The following is a 24131-nucleotide window of genomic DNA, read 5'->3' as shown; positions in this document are numbered from 1 at the left end:
ACACGCACGCCAACATTTTAAGCCAAATTAACATATCGATTACCGCAATAAATGTGTGCGCAAAATTGAAAACGTTAACTTGCCTCACCGCCGCGCAGTTTTTTACACAGTAACAACAGCACTTTGGAAATATTCATGTCTTCATTACGGGAAGTGCAGAGGCCTATAATGTTTTTAATACTAGTATGTGACTCTGTACATCAATCATATTTATTTAATCCCTTTGTCAGAATTAAGTGAATAAAAATAAAAGTGAATAGGAATTACGTGAATAAGAAATACATAGGCTACATAAAAATACACAATAGACAAAATCGACTGTATATATATATATATATATATATATATATATATATATATATATATATATATATGTATGTACAGATATGCTATAAACAATTAGGCTATGCAAGGGAATGTGAATAAGATGATCCATTGTGATGATACTTTGTAATGATGTGCTTTAGATGCCATAAAGTATGCCAATAAATGTATGCGTATATATATATATATATATTGTATAAAATAAGCATTATTAATTATTGATAATTCTGCTTTTTTGCAATTTTATTTATTGTTATGTAGGTAACAAAAATATATCTTGATATATTCGTCATAATGAGATGAGGCATTTGCAGGGTGTATTAAAGTTTTGGGAATTGTATGTTTGTTTGTTTATTTTTCTCATTTGAAATCATCTCATTAATGTAATATACAGGTAGGCAGAATTGTTTAACAAGGCCAATCGGGTGCATACTAACATATTGTAAGCTGTATGTTGTAAAGTGTAGGGTAAAGCAGATTTAACCAATCAGACTCAAACATAAATCTCCAGACGTAGCATAACACCACAGATAAAAAAAAAAAGTAAAGTTCCCAGTTCCCACTTTTGTTTTGCGCTTACGCAGAGTGTCACGTGAACTCCTGTAACCAATCCATTTCCACCTTTTCCTTCTCTCCGCTGGGGTCAGTCGACTCGGAGGAGCGGAGAAGCGATGGCGGTGCGCTCGTAGACTTTGCCAAGTAAAGTTTTAGCTGCTCTGAAAAAGTCTTTGGATCTACCCGAGGGGGGAAAAGCCGTCATTTTAGTAATGCTGGTGAATGACTGAAGTGCGCACTGGACTGACTCTGCGAAACGTTTCCTGCTGCGCGCGCGCGACGAGACCTTGGCGACGGCGGAATTTTGGGACCGCAGTTACTGGTTTGTGAACTTCTGAGAGACAGCTAACGCGTTAGCACAGCTCTTTAGCCTGCTCGTGTAAAGTGTTTCAACTAGCCAGAGACTGTCTATGTGGAGGTTTTGTACATGTAGACACGCAAGTTAATTAGTAACTTATCTAGTCGTAGGTAGTGAATTAATCGTGTGTATGTTTAGCTTGATTCATTCGCTTGGGATGAGCAGGTACTTTGCACCTGTAGCCTCACGGCTTGAAAACTCTCGCGACTTTCCCGGTTAGGTATGTTGTTTACCTTCATTTTTACAAAGATTAAATTCGTTTGTCTATCTGGTTGCGCTTAAATCGATAAACTAATAATGTAGCGTTTACTCTCAAAAGTAAACAAAGTTAGCGTCGTAAATATACCGGCGAATGCTGATGTCCCAGCTTCAGAGGCACTTCGCACTCCCAGACTGGTTATCTGGTTTATGTGGAAACAAAGCAATGCGTCCCTTAACCTCGGATTTAACCTGACCGACTCTTCATTAATGATATAAAGTGACCTGGCTGTGGTTCCTAGGAACTTTTTTGTGTGTATGTGTCATTGGGGAATACGACTACAGGACTAGTTTACTTTGATTTGACACCACGGCATCCTATGGTGCTCCTGCAGGCGCCGAGACATGGATGTTCCCCAGGCCGTTTTCCCAAACGGTGAGGGGCGCCCGAGCCTCCAAGACCATGTCTGGACGGAGTCCTCCAGCTCGGGGACTTGGGCTCACTCTGCCCACGTGTGTCCCCGCTCGCTCTGGACCGCGGTGTTTGACTACGAGGCCAGCGGGGAGGACGAGCTCAGCCTGCGGCGAGGAGACGTGGTGGAGGTCCTGTCTAAGGACTCTGCCATCTCGGGAGACGAAGGCTGGTGGACTGGTAAAATTAACCATCGCGTGGGCATCTTCCCATCTAATTATGTTACTTACCAACCAGTCATTTATAGAGCGGTAGGAGCTCGCGAGAGTGACCCGTCCGCCCCTGTTCGCATACCGTTTTCTGAACTTGTTCTACAAGAAATCATCGGCGTCGGTGGGTTTGGCAAAGTCTACCGGGGGACCTGGAAGGACCAGGAGGTCGCGGTGAAGGCAGCTCGGCAGGACCCCGACGAGGACATTAAAGCGACTGCAGACAGTGTTAAGCAAGAAGCCAAACTTTTCTCGATGCTTCAACATCCCAATATTATTAAACTGGAGGGGGTGTGTTTGGAGGAGCCTAACCTGTGTCTGGTGATGGAATATGCCCGAGGAGGGACTCTGAACCGCGCTTTGACGGGCAGGAGGATCCCCCCTCATATCCTCGTGAACTGGGCCGTCCAGATCGCCAGAGGCATGCAGTATCTCCACGAGGAGACTGTGGTTCCCATTATTCACCGAGACCTCAAGTCCAGCAACAGTAAGAGAGAGTTACCACACACTCATTAATACCTCCTTATCTTGACCCATAATTGCAGGTATTTGCTCTACTATAGAAGCACACACAAGCTTGTCACCTTGGTATTTCCTTTTGCAATTAGCACGTTAATCATTAATCGTTTACAAAGCTCATCATTAGCACATCAACCATATATGCCTGTGTTTGGACCCGAATGGAGGGGAACAGATCACCCTTATAACTCATCCCTATAACATGGATCAGCTAGGAATATTCTGGCAATCTAACTGTATTTAATGCAACCTGTGTGTAGTGTAGTGTAGGGAACTGTGGTCTTCTAGCTAAAAGCAATATGATTCTCAAAGGAGGCCAGTAGCTAGTGAAATCTAACCCCAGAAGAAAAGCTATAAAATTGATGGATGCTCTTAGATTGAATGGAGCCTTTGTAGTTAATGTTAAAGACACTAGATCCGTCCAAGTCCTTCTGGCAACTTTAGCTTTCGCTCATCTTAGAGTACAACCTAAGCTGCAAGTTTTTAAATATTAAAAAAAACTTCTTTGCTTACCTTACACTATTTCTTAAATCGATAAGAAATAGTGTAAGGTAAAAGCAACTGCTAATTGAATAAATGTGTATTTATATTGCCAAATTTATTGCATTATCACACTGCTCTTTATAAAGTTGGATATATAATATCCAACTTTATCTGCATACATATCGTCACATACAGCGACATATAGTAAATCGCATTATATCTCATATAGTAAATAAAATAATAAAGCTGTTTTGAAACACTGTGTATTGTGAAAAGCACTATTAAAAATCAATTTGACTAAAATGTAAATTTTGCACATTTAGTATAAAATAACCTGTGGTTAAATGGCCATTGAACCCTCATTTCCCATCATATACATGTGGACCTACATCTGGGCTAAAATGCTTGAGATGGTGAAATTACCTTGCTTTGTAAATCAGAAGATTTAATGTTGCTTTTTTTTCTCCACACCCTAATTGTCACTGACAAAAGAGCAGGCTGTTTGAAAACTGCACCTGCACTTCAACGGTGGATTCGAGCCATGTGCATTAGCAGGGTTTCTTGCTCTAGAGTTGCACAGGCAACAAGTGATAAGCCACTAGCTATCTTCAAGCCTAGGAATGATTTCTTCTGAATGAGTGGGACACTGGGCAGGTTGTGAAGTTAAGAGGTTAGAGTTTGAACAGCTGCTGTGCTCTTTGAGAAACTGCTGACAAGGTTCAGAAAACTCTGATCTGAAAATTGGTCTGCATAAAGAGGCACTAATCTGAATATAAATGTTTTTTGATAATTAGATAATTAGTGTGTTAGTCTTTTAAATCATGATTATTTTTTTTTTGCATAATGACTTGTGGTGAGTATTGTAATGCATTACCTTAATGTTTTGCGGATGTTTATAAAGAGAGTTTCTTTCATGTAAATGGGGATATTTGCTTTTTCTCTAAAACAAAACTATAGCTGCAAGGGATACTGCATGACTATGGGATTGTCCTATCATGTTTCTTAGTCATAGATGGAGTTGGGAAAGACCCTAATGCTTCTAATCTGCCTCAGGTATGCTATACATTGGTTAACCAATACCTAAAATAGGCATTCAGATGTTGTTTAAAGTTAAGTAACTTGTCTAAGCCTCACAAAAATCTGTAAACTCTGTAGAATTTAAAGCTGTAGAAATTTGTTCAGTTAGTAACATTGACCTGATAATGTAAATCTATTCAGCAGCCATTGCACCAGTCTTCAGTGTCACATGATCATTCAGAAATCATTCTAATATGCTGGTTTCATGCTCAAGAAACATTTCTTATCAATAATGTTGAAAAGAGTTTTGAAGGATTGTTAACGATTATTTATGTTTAAGTGATGAATAGAAAGTTTAAACAGCCTTTACACACACGCACACACACACACACACACACACATATATATATATATATATATATATATATGTATGTTACGTTGTGTCTTTACATTGTAAATATAATTGTTACAAGGTAAGTGTCTTTACAGTCATTTTTGATTAATTTAATGCATCCTTGCTGCTTATTTAAAAAAAAAAAAAATTAACATTAGTTTAGTTGATTTCGGTATGCAAATCTGCAAATGCGTTATGTATCATTATTATTATTATTATTGTGTCGTTCTCTCTGTTAAATTAGCATCGTATATCCAGGACAATAAAATAGACCGCTTTCAACCATCAACAATAGATGCAATGTGGCACCCTGCCCCCGTTCAGCATGGCAGTGCTACTGTTAACGCAACTCAGTTTGTTCATCTCTCCACAGGATTGTGACAAACAACACTGGAAGCTTCCTGACATTAATTGAAAAAATAACGTGTTTGCTCAGTGCTGCACTCAAGGCATCCACCCATCATGAGCCAGACCCTTTCTGCTGTGTTCTTAAAGGGTACTCTTTGCCCATTCAGGTTACAGTACATTGTTTAGCAGGTTAAAGGTAGAGGGTAAATTTTTAGGGAGGCACAAACAGCAAAGTCAAATAGTAGTCTCTCAAAAAGTAAGAAGTGAAATCAGATTTGCTTTGTGCCCATTCTTGCTTATCTGATCAATGATTATGTTTAAGATATAGCAAATAGTGAGTGAAATTATGTTTTTGTGCCCTAATCTTTTAATACCTCACTCAAAGGAATGTCGCTAACGAGGGGGCAAAAGCTTAACATAAGTTTGCACAATGGAATGGTCAAGCACTGGTTGCTAGGTGACTGCCAACCCGAGAATGCTCCGACTCCTGGGCCTGAAAGGCTTATTTTCATTATTTTTAATCTCCTCAATGGCTGCTGTTTTCTCTCCAAGACAGGGCGCTTCCCCTGATTGGGGGTAAAGAATATTGCAGAACTGTAGCCAGCAGCCCATGTGAAACTCGGCACTGTGCCACACTTCAAAACTCAGTTTTGTAATTTCAGGCACATGAAGTGAAACGTTAAGGAATCTCAAGCATGTGTGCTCTCCAAAATACACACACACTCTCTTTCTCTCTTTCTGACTGACAGTGTAGAGAACAATGGCCTTGTTGGAGGGATTGAGAGGGACCGTGGCGAACATACTACAGGCAATGGTTATTGTCTCATGATCTAAAAATGATTTTCTGCCCCATAAAACGGACACCATAGAAATCTGAGCAAAGAAAAGACTCGTAAGAAAAGTGGAGGCAAATCAGAGCAGGATTGTTTTGAAGCACTATTAGTCTTAGAAGTTTTTAATTTTTATTTATTTATATTAATTTTTATGTTTATTTTATGTTTCAGGTTCACAGAAAAAGTGGATGATCTTTAGTAATAAGACAGCATTCATATCCAACCAATTGGTTTACTGAAATGTATAAAATATTAAAACTGATTGTGTAATAGGTTGTGGGCATGTAATTTCATTACATTTTAAACAGTTGTTTACTCTTGTGTTGTTACTTCATGGAAAAGAAACCTAAAAGTGCATGAGATTAACCTGAAAGCATCAAAACTGGTGAAACCTGTTCGAAATGGAATCCCAATATTCATGTTTGTCCCAACATGAAAGATTTTGTGAATTTTACATGAGAATTTTCTAACATGAAGGTCTTTTATCTTTTAAAAGACACTGTCTGGTTCTTTTAATTTGCAGTGTCCTGCGTGTTTATATATTTAAAGGAAATTAAGATAATTGTAAAGGAACTCTAAATTCTGATTATATGGCTTCCTATGGCTTATTGCATGCATAAACATTGTGAATTCTGATAACTGAATGAGTGAAAATGTTATAATAAAAATGCAAGACAGTTATACTAAATGTCTTACTTTGTAACAAATGCACAAACTGGGAGTGTAGTCAAGGCCAGTCCTCGCCACTGTACGTTAGGTAAAGGCTGGAAAAATTAGAACGTGTTTAATGAAATGTGTCCACAAATAAGAATACTTAGTTACCCCCTCAGGTCATGGTGGAAAGGGAGCCAAGGTCAGATTAATCAGACATGTAGTTATCAACTCTATTTATTACATACTGCTGTTGATAAAGGTCTCAAGTTGGATAATTGTCAAGGACAGAACTGGTGAGAAATAATACTACTCAAGACCTCAGGATCTCAGTTCCTCACTTCAAAGCGAGCTGGCCTACATTCTCATGTTGTTTGTCATTTGGTACGAGACTGTATTATAAACTAGAGCGACTTGTATGTCTCTTAGAGTTCTTCATGTAGGCCTCTGTCCTTGAAGATTCCACATGATAAAAGAGTGGAAATATGAGCATCCTCTTAGCATTCTTGTATTGTTATTCATTGACATAAATGCTCAAAGGCTAAGGCTCACACATTGAAAACATTCCCATCATACCTTAAAGTGGCTGATCTGAACAGCCCAGTCACTTCTTTTTTTGTGTGTGTTATTTCAGTGCATTTTTTTCGCTGCATAATATTACAATTATTTTATAACTAGTATAGCACAAATAACTAAAACATTTCTCCTTTCTTTTTTTTTTTTAGTTCTATTACTTGAAAAAATTGAGAATGATGACATTGGTCGAAAAATCCTGAAGATTACTGACTTTGGCCTGGCCCGTGAGTGGCACAAAACGACCAAAATGAGTGCTGCTGGCACTTATTCCTGGATGGCTCCTGAGGTCATCAAGTCCTCTCTGTTTTCCAAAGGGAGTGATGTCTGGAGGTAAGCTGTTATTTTAACTTAATTGCAGTGTTGAGCACAAAGCCTGTTATTATAGTGAATTAGTTCCTTGAGGTTAGACACAATCACTCGGGCATCATAGACGGTTTTTAAAAAATGCAAGCAGGGTAATTATCCTTCAATGGCACATCTTTTTAGCTGTTTTAATATATTTATTGTTCTTGATGTAATTAAGTACTGGCGTAATTTTACCCAATGTTTGTGTGCCATGATTATACACTCACATTAGAATATTGTGTCTTTAGCTTGCCAGCTCCAAACTGTATTGTTAGTGTTCCAAATCAGTCACTTAAAATAATCTGTTTTAAAAGGAATTCCGCATTAAAAGGAAACTCCCCATGTAGGCGGGTAGGTTTTGGAACACAGCTTATATGGAATGTGTAGTGGTTGATTTTGTTTTTAGGTTATCTGAAACGTTAGGTCAGTTGAATTAGAACAGTGTTTTGGAGATGATCCAGCTGCCCTTTTACCTTGTTTGTGAAAGCTAAATGTGAAGACTCCTCTTTCCAAACGTTCTCATGTCACTTTGGTCAAACATTGCTTACTGTATGCCAACACATGATTCGTTTCACTTCTCTCTTCTTTCTTTCCTGACATTGCTAGAACATTGTTTTTCCCAATTCTTGTTAGTATTGTGCATAAGCACTGTTCATTCAGCCCATTGGTGTGATTGGTACCAATCCATACCACACTGACGCCTCCCTAATGTATTCTGTTCTCTCTCCAGCTATGGAGTCCTCCTTTGGGAATTACTGACTGGAGAGGTTCCTTACCGTGGCATCGACGGTTTGGCAGTTGCCTATGGAGTGGCTGTCAACAAATTAACCCTTCCCATTCCATCTACCTGTCCCGAGCCTTTTGCCAAGCTCATGGAGGGTAGGTCTGTTGGTAGTTTACTGATGGTGCTCATTTGTGGCTCACTATATGTTATTAACGTTGCAAGACATTTTTTGACGTTTGAACACTGATGCCCTGTTCACACCAACAGTGTGTCTTTGTGCTTTAAGTTGCTTCTGTGGTGTCACTCTAAATTCATGGGTAGACTGCATATTGATGTATGTTGATGGTAAAACTAAGATATTCTAATATGGATAGGTATTTTCTTGTCGATCCTGCTGTTGTTACTTCTTTAGTGCTAGTTCATTAAATCATTACCCAGATGAATGATCAATTAAAATACAGTTTAAATGGGCTCCTACTGCCAAGAAATTGTCATTTGATTGTGTCAGTTGATATCAGTTTGTCTCTGATAATGAACATTATGCAAAGGAAACCGTTTTACCACAAACTGCATCAATACTAAACAGCTCATTGCAATGCATCATATAATCATTGTATCGATCAAACTCACTGAGTCTGCAGACAGTTCCACACATTATTTTATTATATCTATGTATGTTTTTACACACAAATCATATAGAACAGTAAAATTGCTCCATTCTGTCCTGTCTTGCTTGCAATTGAGAGAGATGTTCTGAGCTCCACTGGCACAGTCTTCATGTCTATTGGTTGTTGTTCCCAAAAGATGCTCTTCATTTGCGTAAAGTTAAACATTTCTCAACTTTGTCGTAACATTGGACATGCTTACTTTACCTAAATCGGCAGCTCTTGACATGAATAGGATCATGTTACTGTGTGTCGCTGGTGGTGTGAACGGGCCTTGAGTGTGAACAAGTCCCACTGCATTCAGCAATGAAAGGTGATTGTAATGACAACCAATAGGATTCTAACATATTTTGTGCTTCTAGAATGCTGGGAGCAGGATCCCCACATCCGTCCGTCCTTTGCTTCTATCTTGGAGCAGCTGACTGCCATAGAGGAGGCTGTGATGGCCACCATGCCGCAGGACTCCTTCCACTCAATGCAGGAGGACTGGAGGGTGGAGATCCAAGAGATGTTTGATGAGCTACGCACTAAAGAAAAGGTCAGTTGATCACGATTTTGTTGGCTTGTCTATTTCTGAGCTTGTTTTACATGTACTGTATAGTTTTGATTTGTGTGCCAAAGACTGTTTTGTAATGAGACAGTGGACCTATTTTGTTTTCAGGGTTACAGATTTTAACAGGGTAGCTGTGTTTGGTTGAACTTATCCTCTTAAAGCCATCTATTACCAATGAAATGGATTTAAGTGTTTCATAAAGTTAATAGGATAAGCTGCTTCCAGTCCTAGCAGCTTGCTACATTGAAAAGAATTTGCCGTTGGTTGATCAAGAAGGCCTTTTTCTGCAAGTCAGCTTAAACTTCATGTAGAAACTCTGACATTATGTTCCACATACATTCTTGATCAGTGAATTATTCCACTGGTGTAAGTAAAGCCTTCTTCCATAAATATTTACCTTGTTACATGAAGCGCCAAACTTTTCCTCATTAGTAAATAAACAAATTGTTCATTCATTAATGAATTGTCTAAATCATCTGCCCAAGTGTGTTTCTTGGCAGACTGCCCCAAAGCTTCTTACAGAAGTTATTCATAAGAGATTAGGCTAAACGGCTTTACTCCATGTGGCCAGAAAACTGTTTTGATTAATGCTTAACAATTCTGCCTGCAAGTTTTATACATGTGGATTATTCTGTTCAAAAGATTTGGAGAAGTAAACTAACTCCTCCATAAAAGGTGATTGAACCAAAAGGCAGATTTCCATTGCCATATCCAAGTTTAAAGTGTAAGCCAGAGCAAAAATGAAATGTAAAGAACGAGAAAACAAGCAGTTTTTAAGTATTTATTTACTATATGGCGCCATTGTTGTGTGAATAACTCACTCGCAGGTCTCGCATTATAGTATGTTTGAGGTGCTCAAGGGTAGAAGCAAGAAAAGAAGACTGATCTGAAATGAGCTGTTTAAGGCAGAGAGGAATCTGACCTGTGTCCTCCAAGGCCACAGGAAGTGAAACTGGCATTCATACCATTGTTTTTGTTTTTTTTCCTTCCTCTTGCAGACAGTGGAGTCATAAACATGAGAACTGTTCAATTTTGCTTCCCTAGGCAGTAGTTCAGTATATCAAAAAAACTTAACCATAGTTTGCTTGGTCAGAATTTCAAGGAACTGTTAAATCGAAAAAATAAATTATATTATTATTCCCAACCATCATGTCGTGTTTAGATGAACTGTTTACAGATTCTTTACCAAATCACGAATGTTCTTCACACCAACAGGAGCTCCGTTCACGTGAGGAGGAGCTGACGCGAGCGGCCCTTCAGCAGAAGTCTCATGAAGAGCTGCTGAAGAGGAGGGAACAGCAGCTGGCTGAGCGGGAAATTAATGTGCTTGAACGTGAGCTCAACATCCTCATATTCCAACTTAACAAGGACAAGCCCAATGTTAAGAAACGAAAGGGCAAGTTCAAACGCAGCCGCCTCAAGCTCAAAGATGGCAACCGCATCAGCTTACCCTCAGGTTAGAGCTGTATGAATTTGTAGTGTAGCGTGAATTTTACCTTTAGGGTATTAACATTAGGGGTGTGAAATACGTTTATGAGAAATGTTATTGTAACATTTGGCTGAAGTAGAAATGTTAAAAGTGATTTAAATACTACTAAGGGACAACCTTATTTGCATTCAACAGATTTTCAGCATAAAATCACAGTTCAGGCCTCTCCAACTATGGACAAGAGAAGAAGCCTCAACAGCACCAACTCCAGCCCTCCCAGCAGCCCTACACTGATTCCTCGCCTCAGAGCCATTCAGTGTAAGTACCTACTGTTTTACGCATTCATACAGCATCTGCTAGATTGATATTTTACAATCGATCAAGTTTTTCAATATTTTTGAGATTGAGTTAAAAAACATCAGATGTATCGCTGTTTGCAATAGGTTTAGAAGTTTAACCTTTTATTCTTTATTTTAATGGGAAGTTCTACCATTTCTTCTTACAAGAAACTGAAAAAGAAGTTGTAAACTAATATCAGGACTGGCCCATAGCCTTTCTCTTTTTAAATATTTGCCAGTTTCAATACAACAAAAATAATTAATGTACCAAAAGACCAATCCAGGTCATTACCAGTCTGAATCCTATGTCTGTCACACATTTGTAACATATTTTCTTCCCATCAGTGAGCCACCCAAGTGACACTAGCCAAAGGGGCAGTATGTTTGTGTATCACCAGGATGTGGATATCACAAGCGAGTGTAAACCACCTAGCGGGTTTAGGAAGAAAGGCAAGGACACTGTGGTCCTGTGAGACAAAGCCACCCCATCTAACTGTGTGTTGGTGTGATTCCTGATCACTACTGCTCTGGCTTCACAGCATCTCTGTTTGTTTTGATGACCTTGGGATACGAATGATTCTCATAACACATTGCTTGATGCTTTTGAAGTTTTAATGGTTTATAATGAGTTTGCTTCGACTGCCTTTGGGGGTCAAGTACATTTTGGTAGACCTTGAGCTGGTGCTTTAATAGTTTAAGGTCAAACCAATGATCTTCCTGAAGCTCCATTAACCATTTTTGAGCATGATTGCAATAATCTAACTCTTGTTCACAAGTGATAATTCCATCTCCTTGTTGCTGGGTGGTGGAGGTTGCCTTTATTCACTAAATAAAGCTTGTTGCTGATCTGCTGTGGAGGACTAATATATTGAATCTCATTCTATGGTGTGACAGATGCCGGGACTGTCAGTTAAGAAAGTTTATGTTAATATTAGCAATTCTGTTTCAAATTCATTGTGTCTTCATCTCTAGTGACCCTGGATGAGAGCAACAGGACATGGGGTCGAAGCACTAATTATAAACCCGAGGAGTTTGAAGATGTTAAGAAAGGGTTTAAGAAGAAGGGCCGCACATGGGGGCCAAGCTCTGTGCAGACCAAGGAAAGAGGAAATTGTGCTGAAAGGTTAGAACGGTTTGTTCATTTTTTTGAAGCAAAGACAAAAAAATCTTGTTTTTGTGTGTGATTCAAATGTGTAATGTTATCTTTTTTAATAATTCAGTGAATCAGATGATTCAGATGTGGTCTTATGAGTAATAAATTGTGGGTGTCACTGTCATTTTGTCTTCAGAGTTCGACCTCTTTCAGATGGAAGCAGTCCCTTGTCCACTAGTCTAATGAAGTCTCAGAAATCTGTTCCATTGGCCACATTATTTGCAGAGCAGGGTTTGTAAAGAAGACTCATCTTACTTTTTCCATATACTCAATTTTCATAACTGTTGTATGTTTTAATCATGTTACAAAGAACATGACATTAATCATCTGCTGTGTTCGAAATCACCCCCCATACCCCCATTCACTATTCCCTGTTGAAGGTGTGAATGAAAATGAGTGAGCAAATTCAGATGCTGAGTGCACCAGGAAGGGCTGCTGCTTCTGCATAATTTGTACTTGCCGTTTAATAATCATTTGAAAGTTACCAAACTGGCTGCTCAAGGGGTAGCAGAGATTTATCTTGAACTCTGTCATGGAAACTAGCATGTATTAACCTTAATTAAAATATTTAATACTCGAGTAAAAATACATTTGTACCTGTACCATATTACACTGAACGCACATTGGACCAGCGGTTTAGAAAATGGATGGATGAATAATTCAGCTGCAGGCGCCATCTTCAGGCAAGGCGTTGGAATTTCTTTCAGCACAACCCTCACAGTGCAATTTCGGTATTCTGTAGTTGTTAAGTGTACATCGGTTGTACACTCGTTATTGTGGTGCATTATGGGATTGAATGAGTGCACTCGATAACAGTCCCCTGTGGTTTCGGACACCACTACGAGTGGCTGTTCCCTCAAATAGTGCCCCGTTTAAGGGTGTAGGAGATTTCACAAGCAGCCTCTGTGTGACGGCACCCATTTATCTGCAGTGTTCTGCTATATTTTGGTGAAATGATTTAACTACTAAAATCTGCACAATTGATAAATCTGCACTTTTTAGATTCTATCTAGTCTTGTTTCTATCTAATCTTGTTTCCAAATTGCTTGTTCACGGCAGTCTTTTATTCATTTTTTTATTTAAAGTGTAAAACCCTTATAACCCTTTTTGTCCTCTAAGGCTGCATTTATTTAATCAAAAACGTAGTAAAACAGTAATATTGTGAAATACTATTTTAAATGTAAATTATTGTAAAGTATGGCAAAGCTGAATTTTCAGCAGTCATTACACCAGTCTTCAGTGCAATATACTAATTTGGCACTCAAACTTATCAATATTGTGCTACTTTTTGTGAAATTTGTGAAAACAGTGATTATTTTTTGCTGAATAAGTTTTTTTTTTTTTTTTTTTTTTTTTTTTTTTTTTTTTTACTTTAACTGTTCTCTTTATTAGCTTGTTTTATGTTGTTTTCCCAGGAACCAATAAAGATGAAGTATGCTCTGCTGATGGATCTGACAACAAACCAAAGCAACTCAAGTTCCCCAACCAGGTGTATATTGATCTACCTCTGTGGAAAGATGAACAGGGGGAGAGCCAGGGGCCAGCTGGTGGAGGTGAGAACCAGGAGGACCCAACAACCTCCACCAGTTCCACCAGCACCACACCGCAGCACACACCCACCAACAGCCTAAAGCGCACCACCACACGCCGACGCACAGACACTGTTCTCTTTGGCTGTGCCTCCATCCTGGCATCTGTCGCCTTCGGCTTCGACCTGCGGGAGGTTTGTAAGGGTGCTCCTAATGAGGAACCAGAGCCACGTGAGGAGAAGAAAAAACGAGAGGGCCTGTTTCAGCGTGCCACTCGCTTCCGCCGCAGCACCAGCCCCCCCGGTGGCCGCCCACGCAAGGATGAGGTTAGCCCAGGACCCGTAAACCTACTTGCCATGTCATCGATTTCTGAGTGCAACTCCACCAAGTGCCTCCTGCAGTCAGATTTTGAGGGGTCTGGGTATAACCTAGTGAACGAGACTCCAGCTAGCAATTCCCAGAATACAGGGACTAGTGACGTTCTTCCCTCAGCCCCTCTACAAGATCATCCTTCTGGATCCAACTCTCGTCTTAGGAGAAAGAAGTCCAACCCTGCTGTGTGTCAGACCAGTAAGTGATATGTTATTATTTTAGGAATGATCACAATATTATCATTATTTCTTATAACTGATAAATGGCCCATATTAAAATTTTATACCATTTTGTCAAAATAATGTATATATGTGTGTATATATATATGTGTGTGTATATATGTATATATATATATATCTATCTGATAATTTTAATTATAATTTAAACTATGAAAATGTATTTTATACAGTTTTTATATCATTAGCGTCTTTATTAGATGATAGCAAAGGTAATCTAAATAAAAAAGTGAAACACTGAATATCGGCCAATACAGATACATTTTTTTTTTTTTTTTAAATACCTAATATTAGCTGACAAACACACATTTTTACATTTTAGAATACCTTTGCTGTCATCTAATACATCAAATGCACCTAATACATAACTCTGCTGTTATCTAAAATAATTCATGTTTTCATATTTTACATTATAATGTTCACTTGTAGCATTTAAAATGATGAATTGTATATTTTACCTATAAAAATCAAAATTTTCTAAATTGTAAAACAGTTTGAAATGAGTATGTGAAATAAACTGTCAATACAGGCAGATAAAGATAATAGAAATATCAGCTGATTAGCAATATTTTGTGCATCTTTAGTGCATTTTATTTTGGTTGTTGATTTATGGGATTACAAAAAAGTAGAGGTTTTACTCTGCTCATTACTACATTAGCCCATAACAGTGTAGTTTTGTTTTCAGACATTGTTTATTAATGATGTTCCTTTCTTTGCTTAAGTTAATGGCAGCAGTAACTCCCAGGCTAGTCCAGTTGATTTCTCTACTACTTCCTTGAAAAAGAAGGCTGACAGAGAACCTGCTCAGGAGAAGCAAGCCTCCAGGGAATCAGCATCTAGACCCAGGCCGCTTTCCCTAAGAAGCAAACCTCACTCCTGGGGTCTTCTAAAGAGCCGCAATAAGAGCTATTCTCTCGGGCACTACTCTGGGGAGAAGAGTGCTCAAAACTTGGACATGGTCCTCCCCTCAGAGGTCAAAATGGGCCACTCTTTGCTGGATATGGACACAGAGGGTCAAAAACGAGACTGCACGGTTCCCCTCTGTCGAATACAGAGCACACCAAGTCGACCGTCTGTCTTTGAACTGGAGAAAGAGTTTTTATCCTGAAATAAGCTGCATCTGGAACAGTCTTAGTTTTTTCTTGATTCTGTCTGTTCAACATGACATTTAGTTGTTTTTATTTTTCCCTACGATTAACATCATGGCCTTTGATCAATATTTGAGCCATTGCTGCTGGAGATATTCTGTGGTACTTTTATTTATATGCTGTTTACTTTGATATGTAATTTAATATGAAGTGACATATATGAAGTGAATGATCAACATTCCATTGAATTTACAGTAGAATTGCTGGTTTGTAGTTTTTACAAAGTGACTTGATTTGTAAACCTTTTACACTTATGAACAAGATCTCAGATTCTGTTAGAAACTACAGATTTTTTTAAAGTGTTCAGGCATTTTTGTATCACGTAATGTCATATGAAAGGCATAAACAGGGCCCACAGTGTTTATATAAATAATAATATTTGTACAGATGAAGTGGCATAGCTAATGTGATTGACCAAACTAACAGACCTCATGTTTGCCAGCTCAAACACCGCAGTTCCCTACATAGCTCTTTATTTTTCCTGTACTAATACATTGCATTTTCAGGGTTTTGTCTATTTGAAACTGATTCCTACTCATTTTTTTTTTTTTTTTTTTTTAAGTTATATTGGAGAGAAGCCTTGTGGACTCTTTCCTTTTTTTAGCTTTAAGTCAGATGCATTTTATCTAATTATGTCTTTTAGAGGTGTACACATGCCTGTAGCTTTTTAGGTTGCATAACCCAAATGGGAAGCAAATATATATATATAGATATTGCATTATGCTGCCAAATAGTGATGAATGAATTAACTATATTGTTAGTGTCTGTCAATATTGCTATTACTCGCAAATCTTTCCAGTCTATACACAACCTAAAAAATGAATTTAATAATATTCATAAAGCACCAGGATGCTGCTTAAAGCTGTTACCATCTGAGTAGCTTGATTTTGAGATTTAAGCTGCAGTAGGTTCACTAAAAATTGAAAGCAGAATGTTTAGAATTATAATTATGTAACATTAAATCAGGATTTGGTGCTTTGAACTGTGTGTAAGTGATTTAATCTGTTTCTGCAAAACCCAAATGCTTTTTTTAAACTTATTCCATATATTCAAACTGTTTTCTCTATCGTTACCCTGGGTAAAAGACTGAATTATTAACTTGTTCATTGTCTGTTGTGGACTTTAGTTCGGTATCTTGCTTTTCCGTTTTCTCATTCTGTCACTTAAAATATTGTTTTGTATCTGTGGAGACTGTGATTTGAAACATACTTAATTGAACAAATTGAAACACAATTTTGTGGTTCTAGGGTGTCAAATACTCTTAGTTTGTTGGAGAAGATGTGTTTGAGAAACAACTCAGTATTGAAAAGGTTATAGTAGGGATTAGCATTATTTACTGTAATTATATCAGTCGGCATAAATAATCTGAGTTTTTCCCACTGACTCCTGTTCAGAAACACCCATTATGTGGTGCTGTTTTGAAGAAAGAAGAACAAAATATGGAATTTTCGAGTCATGATGATTGTTCATTACATTTATGCTGTTATTGAATTAAGACAATGATTACTGTTAGTTTAGATAGACAATTGCACATTAGGATTCATAAGAACAAAGGACTTGGAGAGACATTGTGGTGCCTCCTTTTTATGTCTTGCAATGATCATTACTAGATAAAGTAATAATATGATGCCTGTTTTTAAGGAATTCATCTGGTGTTATTGTCTAAGCACAATCATTTCTCCTATTATGGGAGAACTGCAGAGATCACACTTTTAAAGCAGTTTTATTTAGACCGATTTCCAAACGTGAAGGACACAGATGTGTGAATGACAGAAAACAGAAGATTGATGTTTTCACCAAAGTTGAAGTCTTGGATTGTGAAACGGTTTTGAAAGATTGTTACATGGTACACATGCACTGCTAATAGTTTTACTGGTTTTGCTTTTTAGTGTCTGCACAGTGTATGTTGTATTGAGCTTTGTTCTTATCCAATGTTTTATACTACCCATGTGACCAATTTAATGTTAAATGCTGTTCGGATGTGGACTGGTTATTTGCTCCAGGAGGGCTCAAAGAAAAAAGGGCTGAGCCCAGAATCATCTCATTTATATCAAATTCTACTATTTTACTGTACACAAGTGACCAATAAATACTTTATACAACATGTACGTATTGTTTTTCTTTCATAATTTATTTAGTTTAACTTAGTCATTTGTTGTATATTTATTGAGTTCCAACTCTGTGTAATACAAGATTCAACACCTGTCTGGTGTTCAGTTCTCAGCCCTAAACATCATTAGCCTTAAAGCTGAAGTGTGTATATATTTTAATAATAATAATAAAAAAAGCTAACTTAATACTAAATATCTTCAAGTAAGCCATTTGTTGATTTCCTTCAGGAAAAAAAAAAAAGTGTAAATACTTTCCGCTGCTGTTGGCTCAAACCAGTGGTGTGATTTGAGGGCGGCACTATTTTTTTGTCCACCCAATGAAAGATGAGAGTGTTCAGGAAACCTATGTGCAAACAGTCATTATTTTGCTGATGGTGGTGGTGCTAGTGGTGCAGAAATGACACACTTCAGCTTTAATATAACAAAGGCAAAGCCAGGCTTGACCTTGATGAAAAATTGTAGACATTCCACCATGTAGTGTGTATGTGTGTAATTTTCATGGTGAACAAAGGTCCAGAAGCAGCCTCACCCTGCAGGCAGATAAAACAGAAATGTTATAATCGAAACCAGAAATAATACGAATACTCTAAAAATACATGTGCATCTTGCATGTGCTCAAAATTCTCAGAACTGATACTCTTAGCAAAGTAGACAATCGGTCTAATTTATCCCAAGGTGTTTGGAACTTGATCTGAGGGTGTCTCAAGAGTGCAATCTCCGTCTCGAATAACAAGTAGCGTGTCTGTGCTCACTTTGTCGCCTTTTTGTTTTTTCTTTTGGTTCTACCAACCATCAATGCCCGGGAGGCAACTTGGAGAAAGCACAAAGGCGGAAACTTGTCATGGACACCATCATTTATCTCAGGTGTTTCCCTTACTAAAGAAACCATATCACGTGTTACGTAAGGCTTACCTGTGGGAGACACTAAGCCTTCAATGAGTGCTGATGCAGGTGCTGGGACTCCGTAAGCTTTTGCGGCCTGAGCGAGGGGTAATGGACACAGCCTGAAGGCAGTAGGTGGTTTTCTGACGTAAGCCCTCGATCACAAGCTCTTTGGAGCAACTGTCTGTTTCATAAACTTCCTATTGGTGAGAAATGGGATTGGTGAAGGTTTAGCATGTTGAATTTGAGGAATTAGGCCTATAATAATAATAGTAAATTTAGGATGTGAGCTGACAGGGTTATTAAAATTTCAAAATATTTTGGAAAATCTGCCAAATGAAGTGCAATTTGCTCTGTGCATGTCTTCATAGGCAGATTATTTCCTACAATGTAACAAATTGCAAAAAATAAATAACTATATATATATATATATATATATATATATATATATATATATATATATAATGGCATCAATCAATCAGCAAGCTAATTACCTAATCCAGTCATTTGCTCTCTCAAAATAATCAACAAATAGCTATTTTGAAGAACCATGGTAACCAAAAAGTTCTTTGATCACCGACTTCCACCGTATAGAAAAAATACATTTCTTAAAATATCTTCTTGTATGTTCCACAGAAGAAAGAAAGTCATTCAGTTTTGGACATTGACATGAACATGAGTAAATAATAAAGTGGTGGAACTATGATGTCACTTTGTAGGCGAAAACCCGGAAGCGAATTAGCATTTTAGCACTTCCGGTTCCATCATCCCAGAGTCAATGGGTTTTTTGAATGGGATTTTGGTTAAATCCCTTAAATAAGGTCCGTGGTTCACACAGGCTCAAGATACTTTCACGTTTTATTCTACGACATAAAACACACCAGTTACACCCCACTCGTGATTTTTTAAAGCTGTTACGTTTCTTTAAAAAGACGGTTGCTAACAAGTTGCTAAATGGGACTACAGGCGCTGTCGGAGACATTTAACGTCATCACGCCGAACAGGAACTCATTCTAGCCCGCTTTTACAGTCTCGTGCTCTTTTGGATTAGTTTGTTTATCAATTTATAGTGTTTTTTCAATTGTAGTGTTTTCTAATTTGTAGTTCAATAATTTGTAGAATAACCAATTAATAGTTTTCAGAATTTTACATTGTTCTTCAACAATGGTTTTTTGCTTTGCCCCGAATTGCAACCACAAGTCTTCGGATGGAAGATGCTCGTTTTACCGCTTTCCTACTGATGTAACCCAGCGGAGACTCTGGGTTCGGACCATAAGGTAAACCATATTACGATTATTCCATATAAAGCACATTTACCGGCTTTACGTGGTCACGGTTAAAGTGAAACTTTAATGATGCATAGTGCTTAAAGCTAACGTTACGTTCAAATTAAAAGTTTACGGCCATATGAAGCTGTTGGAAGGCAGAAAGCTTGAGGATTTTCTAGAAGCAAGGATAAAATACATTTTGTAGAACCACCCTTACAAAATGATAGCTGAAATGTGGTATTTTATTCACTAAAATAAATGTAATATTACCATATCCAAAAACTTTCTTACTGTACTAATTATTAGATTAAAGGCACTAGAATTGTATTAAATACTACTTTTTTTAATGAAAATATTCATATTAATCTAGGTTTATTTTTCTGTTAATGCACCTTATTTAGAAATGTACAGAAAAGGGTTTGATCCTACAGTACTTGTTGCAGTCTTAGATATGTGTGCTCCTATCAATATTAATTTGGTTATGTTAAATATACTATTATAGTTTTAATTGATGTTGATTTTGATAAAATTGAGCTTTTATTTTTAATTATTTTGTTAATTAGACAATACACAATTAAATGCTTTATTAATGCCTCATTCATTCATTCATTCATTCATGAGGTTTAATTATGAATATTTCATTTATTCACAACTTACTATTTATTATTAATTTGTTTCATGTACGTTTTAGTTTGGCTCTAGTTTTGTATTTTTTTCCTGTTTTTATATGGAAATGTTCATCTTTCATGAAATTAATATTGTGTGTTTTGTACTTTTCCCGCAGACGAGCAGACAGGAAGCCCAGTGCTCATTCCCGGATCTGTAGCTGTCATTTTCCTTCAGGGAAAAAAAGGCCCCTGCTTTGTTTGTAGCCCCAAATGATCCCACTAGATGAATTTTTGAAGATCATTCCTACGTACTCCGAGAGGAAAGCACTGTGAATGAAACCGTTCCATTTTTCATGGATGAAGGAGATATTTCGTGTAGTGTCCACGTGGGCATTCACATTGTGTTCATCACCTGTAGAGACCTGTGTCATGGCAAGATTAATGTTAATTGTTGACAGAATATAATTTATTTTAATAAAACTATTTTATGACGATGTGTCAGTTTTTTACTTATGTATTTTTTAACATTTGAAAATACTGATTGCTATAGTGCATTTATTCATCTCTGGTCAGCTCTCACTAATACAAATGTGTGGTAAAGGCTGAATTTTTATAAGCTACTTGTGCTATTATACCACTGGTTCTCATGTTTAGGGGTGTGGATAACCAGTCGAAAAATAGAAAACAAAATAATATTTAAAAAAATAAAAAACAGGAGAAAACAAACTTTAGAAAATATAGTTACTGTTGGGAAAATAACTTTGGTGATGATATTGGCCTCAACTGGATCATTTTAAATTATTATATTAACCTATAATTCTAAGTGATTGTTCATCTTGTTTAACAGCCTTTTATATATAAATTCAGTTATACACATTCAACACGTGTAACTAATTATTATAATTTATTCCTCCCTCCCTGACGGCACTTACCGACACTTGATAGACTTTGTCCCTCATGCTAGCCCTGACAACTCCGATAAGTAGACCAGCGTGTAGGCTGCAACGCTCTACATGCCCAGATTTATAATGATTCTCGCCCCTCTCTATGCTCTTTATATCATCTGTGAAAAAGGACATGAGGCTGTAAATTGACAGAGCCATAGCTAGGTTTCACAGAATTTTTGAATATTATGTTAATATTTTAATATTTGTATTCTATATAATTGCACTGTCCTTGGAGCGGACCTGACCTACAGTTCACTGCTGGTTATACCCTGTATAATTTTGTATGTGACAAATAAAAATCTTGAATCTTGAATTTTAGCTTCAGAAGAGGTAAGCGTGCTAAGCAGGAGTATGCATGCGCGCCATAAAATCATGCATATATGCATTATGATAATAAACTTAAGGATCAATTATAAAACATATGTATTTTTAAACGTTCATAACAACTGTAAAGCAAAATAAAAATTATTTTTTACCCAAAGGAAAACTATCTAAAAGCGCACGTATAAACATGTTTTTGTTTTTTATATATATAATGTAATGTGGATTAAAATTCATCCAGAGTAAATAATTATCATGGAAAATGTTTCTAAAAATAAGTTTAAAAGTGGTCGGAAACATGGTGGTGGTGACGTTGAAGGAGAGCGACCGTGGTGCTGTAGTTCTTTTTGTAGCCTAATGTTAGCTTTTTAGTTCTGGCGCTTGTATTTAGGCTTCAAAATTCATAAAATTTGTATTACTTTGTAAAGATTATCTCGATGGTCAAAACGTGTAAGTTTCATGAACTATGATTGAACACAGAGCTTATTTTTTGCGATTATCCAAAAGATATGGGAAAATCCTATTGGGTTTTTGTCGAGGGAACCAGTTTCATGCTAACAGCCGATCCGCCTACAGAGTGATGTCATGTGGGGGAACCGCTTCCGGGTTTTCGCCTACAAAGTGACATCATAGTTCCACCACTCTATTCCAGCATTTTAATTTTTGGGTGAACTATCCCTTTAAATTTAATATTCAACAGTTAGTTTCTGTCCTCGAATCTGATTGGCCGAGGAGCGTTCCAAGAGCACTGAGCCTACAACAATGCAAACCTTTCACTTGTTTTATCACTCGGTTTACCAGACAAACTGCCTATGTATTAGAGGTAAGGATTTTACACTGAGTATTTCTGCAGGTTAAATCCTTCCACCAGAAGTTGGCGACAAGTTACTGGCTTTATGATTGTGTTATTGAATCATTTTCTTAACCGATTTGTTCATTCCTTGATGTGTAGAGACATGCGACGGAACTCATAATACCGACTAAAACAGACGAAGAAACTGGCAATATTGTGTTTAAAGTGTGAGATCTTGTTTATTGAACTGAAACCCATATAATCTGAACAGCACCACTCTTGACCATGTAGTATTGTTTAAATCTATAATTTCACATTATAGACCTTGAATTTGTTGAAGGGTTTTCTTACCTCCTCTACATCATTGTGCATTAGGTATATTCTAAACGTCAGTTTCTGCAGTTTTGTCACTCGTATCCTAGAGCCCCTCTGTCCTCGCAGTGGAGTCCTCGGAGGTCTGATCTGAACTGAAATGGTCCTTCCTGTCACAGTCACCTTCATCTGCGGTGGGCTGAAATTGGCTGTAATTCAGAGGAAATTATTTGGTGATAAGTTCCACAGGAAGAAAAACCTAAATAAAATTGTGCAGTTATGCCATCACAATCACAGTGTGTAATCTTTCTTCCTCTTCGATTGGCAGGCACTTCCATATCAAAATCAACCATATGCAAATGGAAGATCATTTCAAATGTGTTGAATTATAAGTTTTTCTGAAGAAAAATCATAATTAAAATGATGCAGTATACTCACTTTCCCACTGAGGGTAAAACCTGTGGCTAAGAACCCAAGATGAGAAGCCCTCGGAGGACAAGGAACGGACCCTGGCATAGTACCACTCTCTGGGATCTGACGTTGCCTGGCTCAGGTCACACTCCAGCACCCGGATCCCCTGACATTGTTCAGAGATAGTCCACTCCTTGTCTCCGTATCTGAAATCAAGAGAGGTCACCAATATGAAACGTTTCATAAATACAGAAATGTGAGGATTCAATTTGGGTGGTGCAGCAGATATTGGCAAGTTAGTTTACGAACATAATTTATGTTATTTGACAAGAACTTTGTGCACTTACATTTTATGCTGAACAAAATATGTCAGATTCTTGACAGCTTTGTGTGGGTGTTTCCAGTGTAAGACATTTCTGAAGTCCAAAGAATGGAACTGCAATTCAAGGGGAGCCAAATCATCCTGCGCAGAGGGGCTGCCTTAAAGACAGTACAAATGAAACTTTACATGGAAATACTGAACATGTTGATGTTCATTGTTTATGCAGGCTGCCAATTATCAAGTTAAAGGCTTGTATCAAAGTTTATAATTTAAAAGATAATATTAACATATAAGATAATATTAAAAATATGAACAGTGCCATCATCGAATTTCAGTGCAAGAGACAAGCTATTACTTACAGTCTGCCCAACAGAGAAGTGACATCGCAAAAGCCAGTTCCAGGCATTTATGTCCAGTCAAGGCATACATGTTAACCAGTAAATGACATTGACATTAACTCTGAGACCTTTTAAACCTTATCATTGTTCCCCAATTTCCTGGAGAGCATCAAGATCCTCCCTGTGCCAACACCTGTCTCCACCCCCTGATCCCTAAACCCACCCATCCCCACCCCTAAACCTACCATCTTCACCCCCTGGAGCCCCAGGGTTCATTGCTCTGCTTTGAGGGGCCACTGCAATTTTTTAATTTATTTTTTCAGCTCTCAAAAATCAATTCATTGCTTTTTCTTAATTTGATTGAAGAAGGTTTTTATACACAATTTAAT

At 37.6% G+C, this 24131-nt stretch overlaps 2 protein-coding genes across 2 annotated transcripts; one reads left to right on the top strand and one right to left on the bottom strand.

Moving 5' to 3' along the window:
• The first annotated feature begins 969 nt into the window (after positions 1–969).
• Positions 970–17535, top strand: LOC306883900 (mitogen-activated protein kinase kinase kinase 21-like). The gene is made up of 11 exons (XM_079439405.1): positions 970–2603; positions 7087–7267; positions 8013–8161; positions 9034–9209; positions 10440–10680; positions 10849–10971; positions 11337–11441; positions 11964–12114; positions 12281–12375; positions 13560–14243; positions 15004–17535. Exons 1-11 carry the CDS (start codon positions 1841–1843, stop codon positions 15387–15389), a joined length of 3054 nt encoding a protein of 1017 aa, XP_079295531.1. The 5' UTR covers positions 970–1840; the 3' UTR covers positions 15390–17535.
• On the bottom strand, positions 17137–23844 carry LOC306883899 (interleukin-22 receptor subunit alpha-2-like). Its single transcript, XM_079439404.1, has 6 exons — positions 23764–23844; positions 23430–23562; positions 23110–23288; positions 22711–22880; positions 18453–18622; positions 17137–18070 (listed from the first exon to the last, which is right to left on the bottom strand). The coding sequence occupies exons 1-5, from the start codon at positions 23831–23833 to the stop codon at positions 18473–18475; spliced, it is 702 nt and encodes a 233-aa protein (XP_079295530.1). The 5' UTR covers positions 23834–23844; the 3' UTR covers positions 17137–18070; positions 18453–18472.
• Positions 23845–24131: the final 287 nt, after the last annotated feature.

Source organism: Barbus barbus (assembly GCF_936440315.1).
Source record: "Barbus barbus genome assembly, chromosome: 18".
Lineage (NCBI taxonomy): Eukaryota > Metazoa > Chordata > Actinopteri > Cypriniformes > Cyprinidae > Barbus > Barbus barbus.
The sequence above is the reverse complement of the archived record's forward strand: the minus strand, read 5'-3'. Positions and strand labels throughout refer to the sequence as shown.

Coding starts and splice junctions, on each gene's coding strand:
- LOC306883899 (XM_079439404.1), bottom strand. CDS start 23,833: ATGTATGCCTTGACTGGACATAAATGCCTGGAACTGGCTTTTGCGATG. Junction 23,289..23,429: donor TATTTTGTTCAGCATAAAAT/GTAAGTGCACAA, acceptor TCTTGATTTCAG/ATACGGAGACAAGGAGTGGA. Junction 22,881..23,109: donor GTTTTACCCTCAGTGGGAAA/GTGAGTATACTG, acceptor TCTGAATTACAG/CCAATTTCAGCCCACCGCAG.
- LOC306883900 (XM_079439405.1), top strand. CDS start 1,841: ATGGATGTTCCCCAGGCCGTTTTCCCAAACGGTGAGGGGCGCCCGAGC. Junction 7,268..8,012: donor AAAGGGAGTGATGTCTGGAG/GTAAGCTGTTAT, acceptor TTCTCTCTCCAG/CTATGGAGTCCTCCTTTGGG. Junction 12,115..12,280: donor AGAGGAAATTGTGCTGAAAG/GTTAGAACGGTT, acceptor TTTTGTCTTCAG/AGTTCGACCTCTTTCAGATG.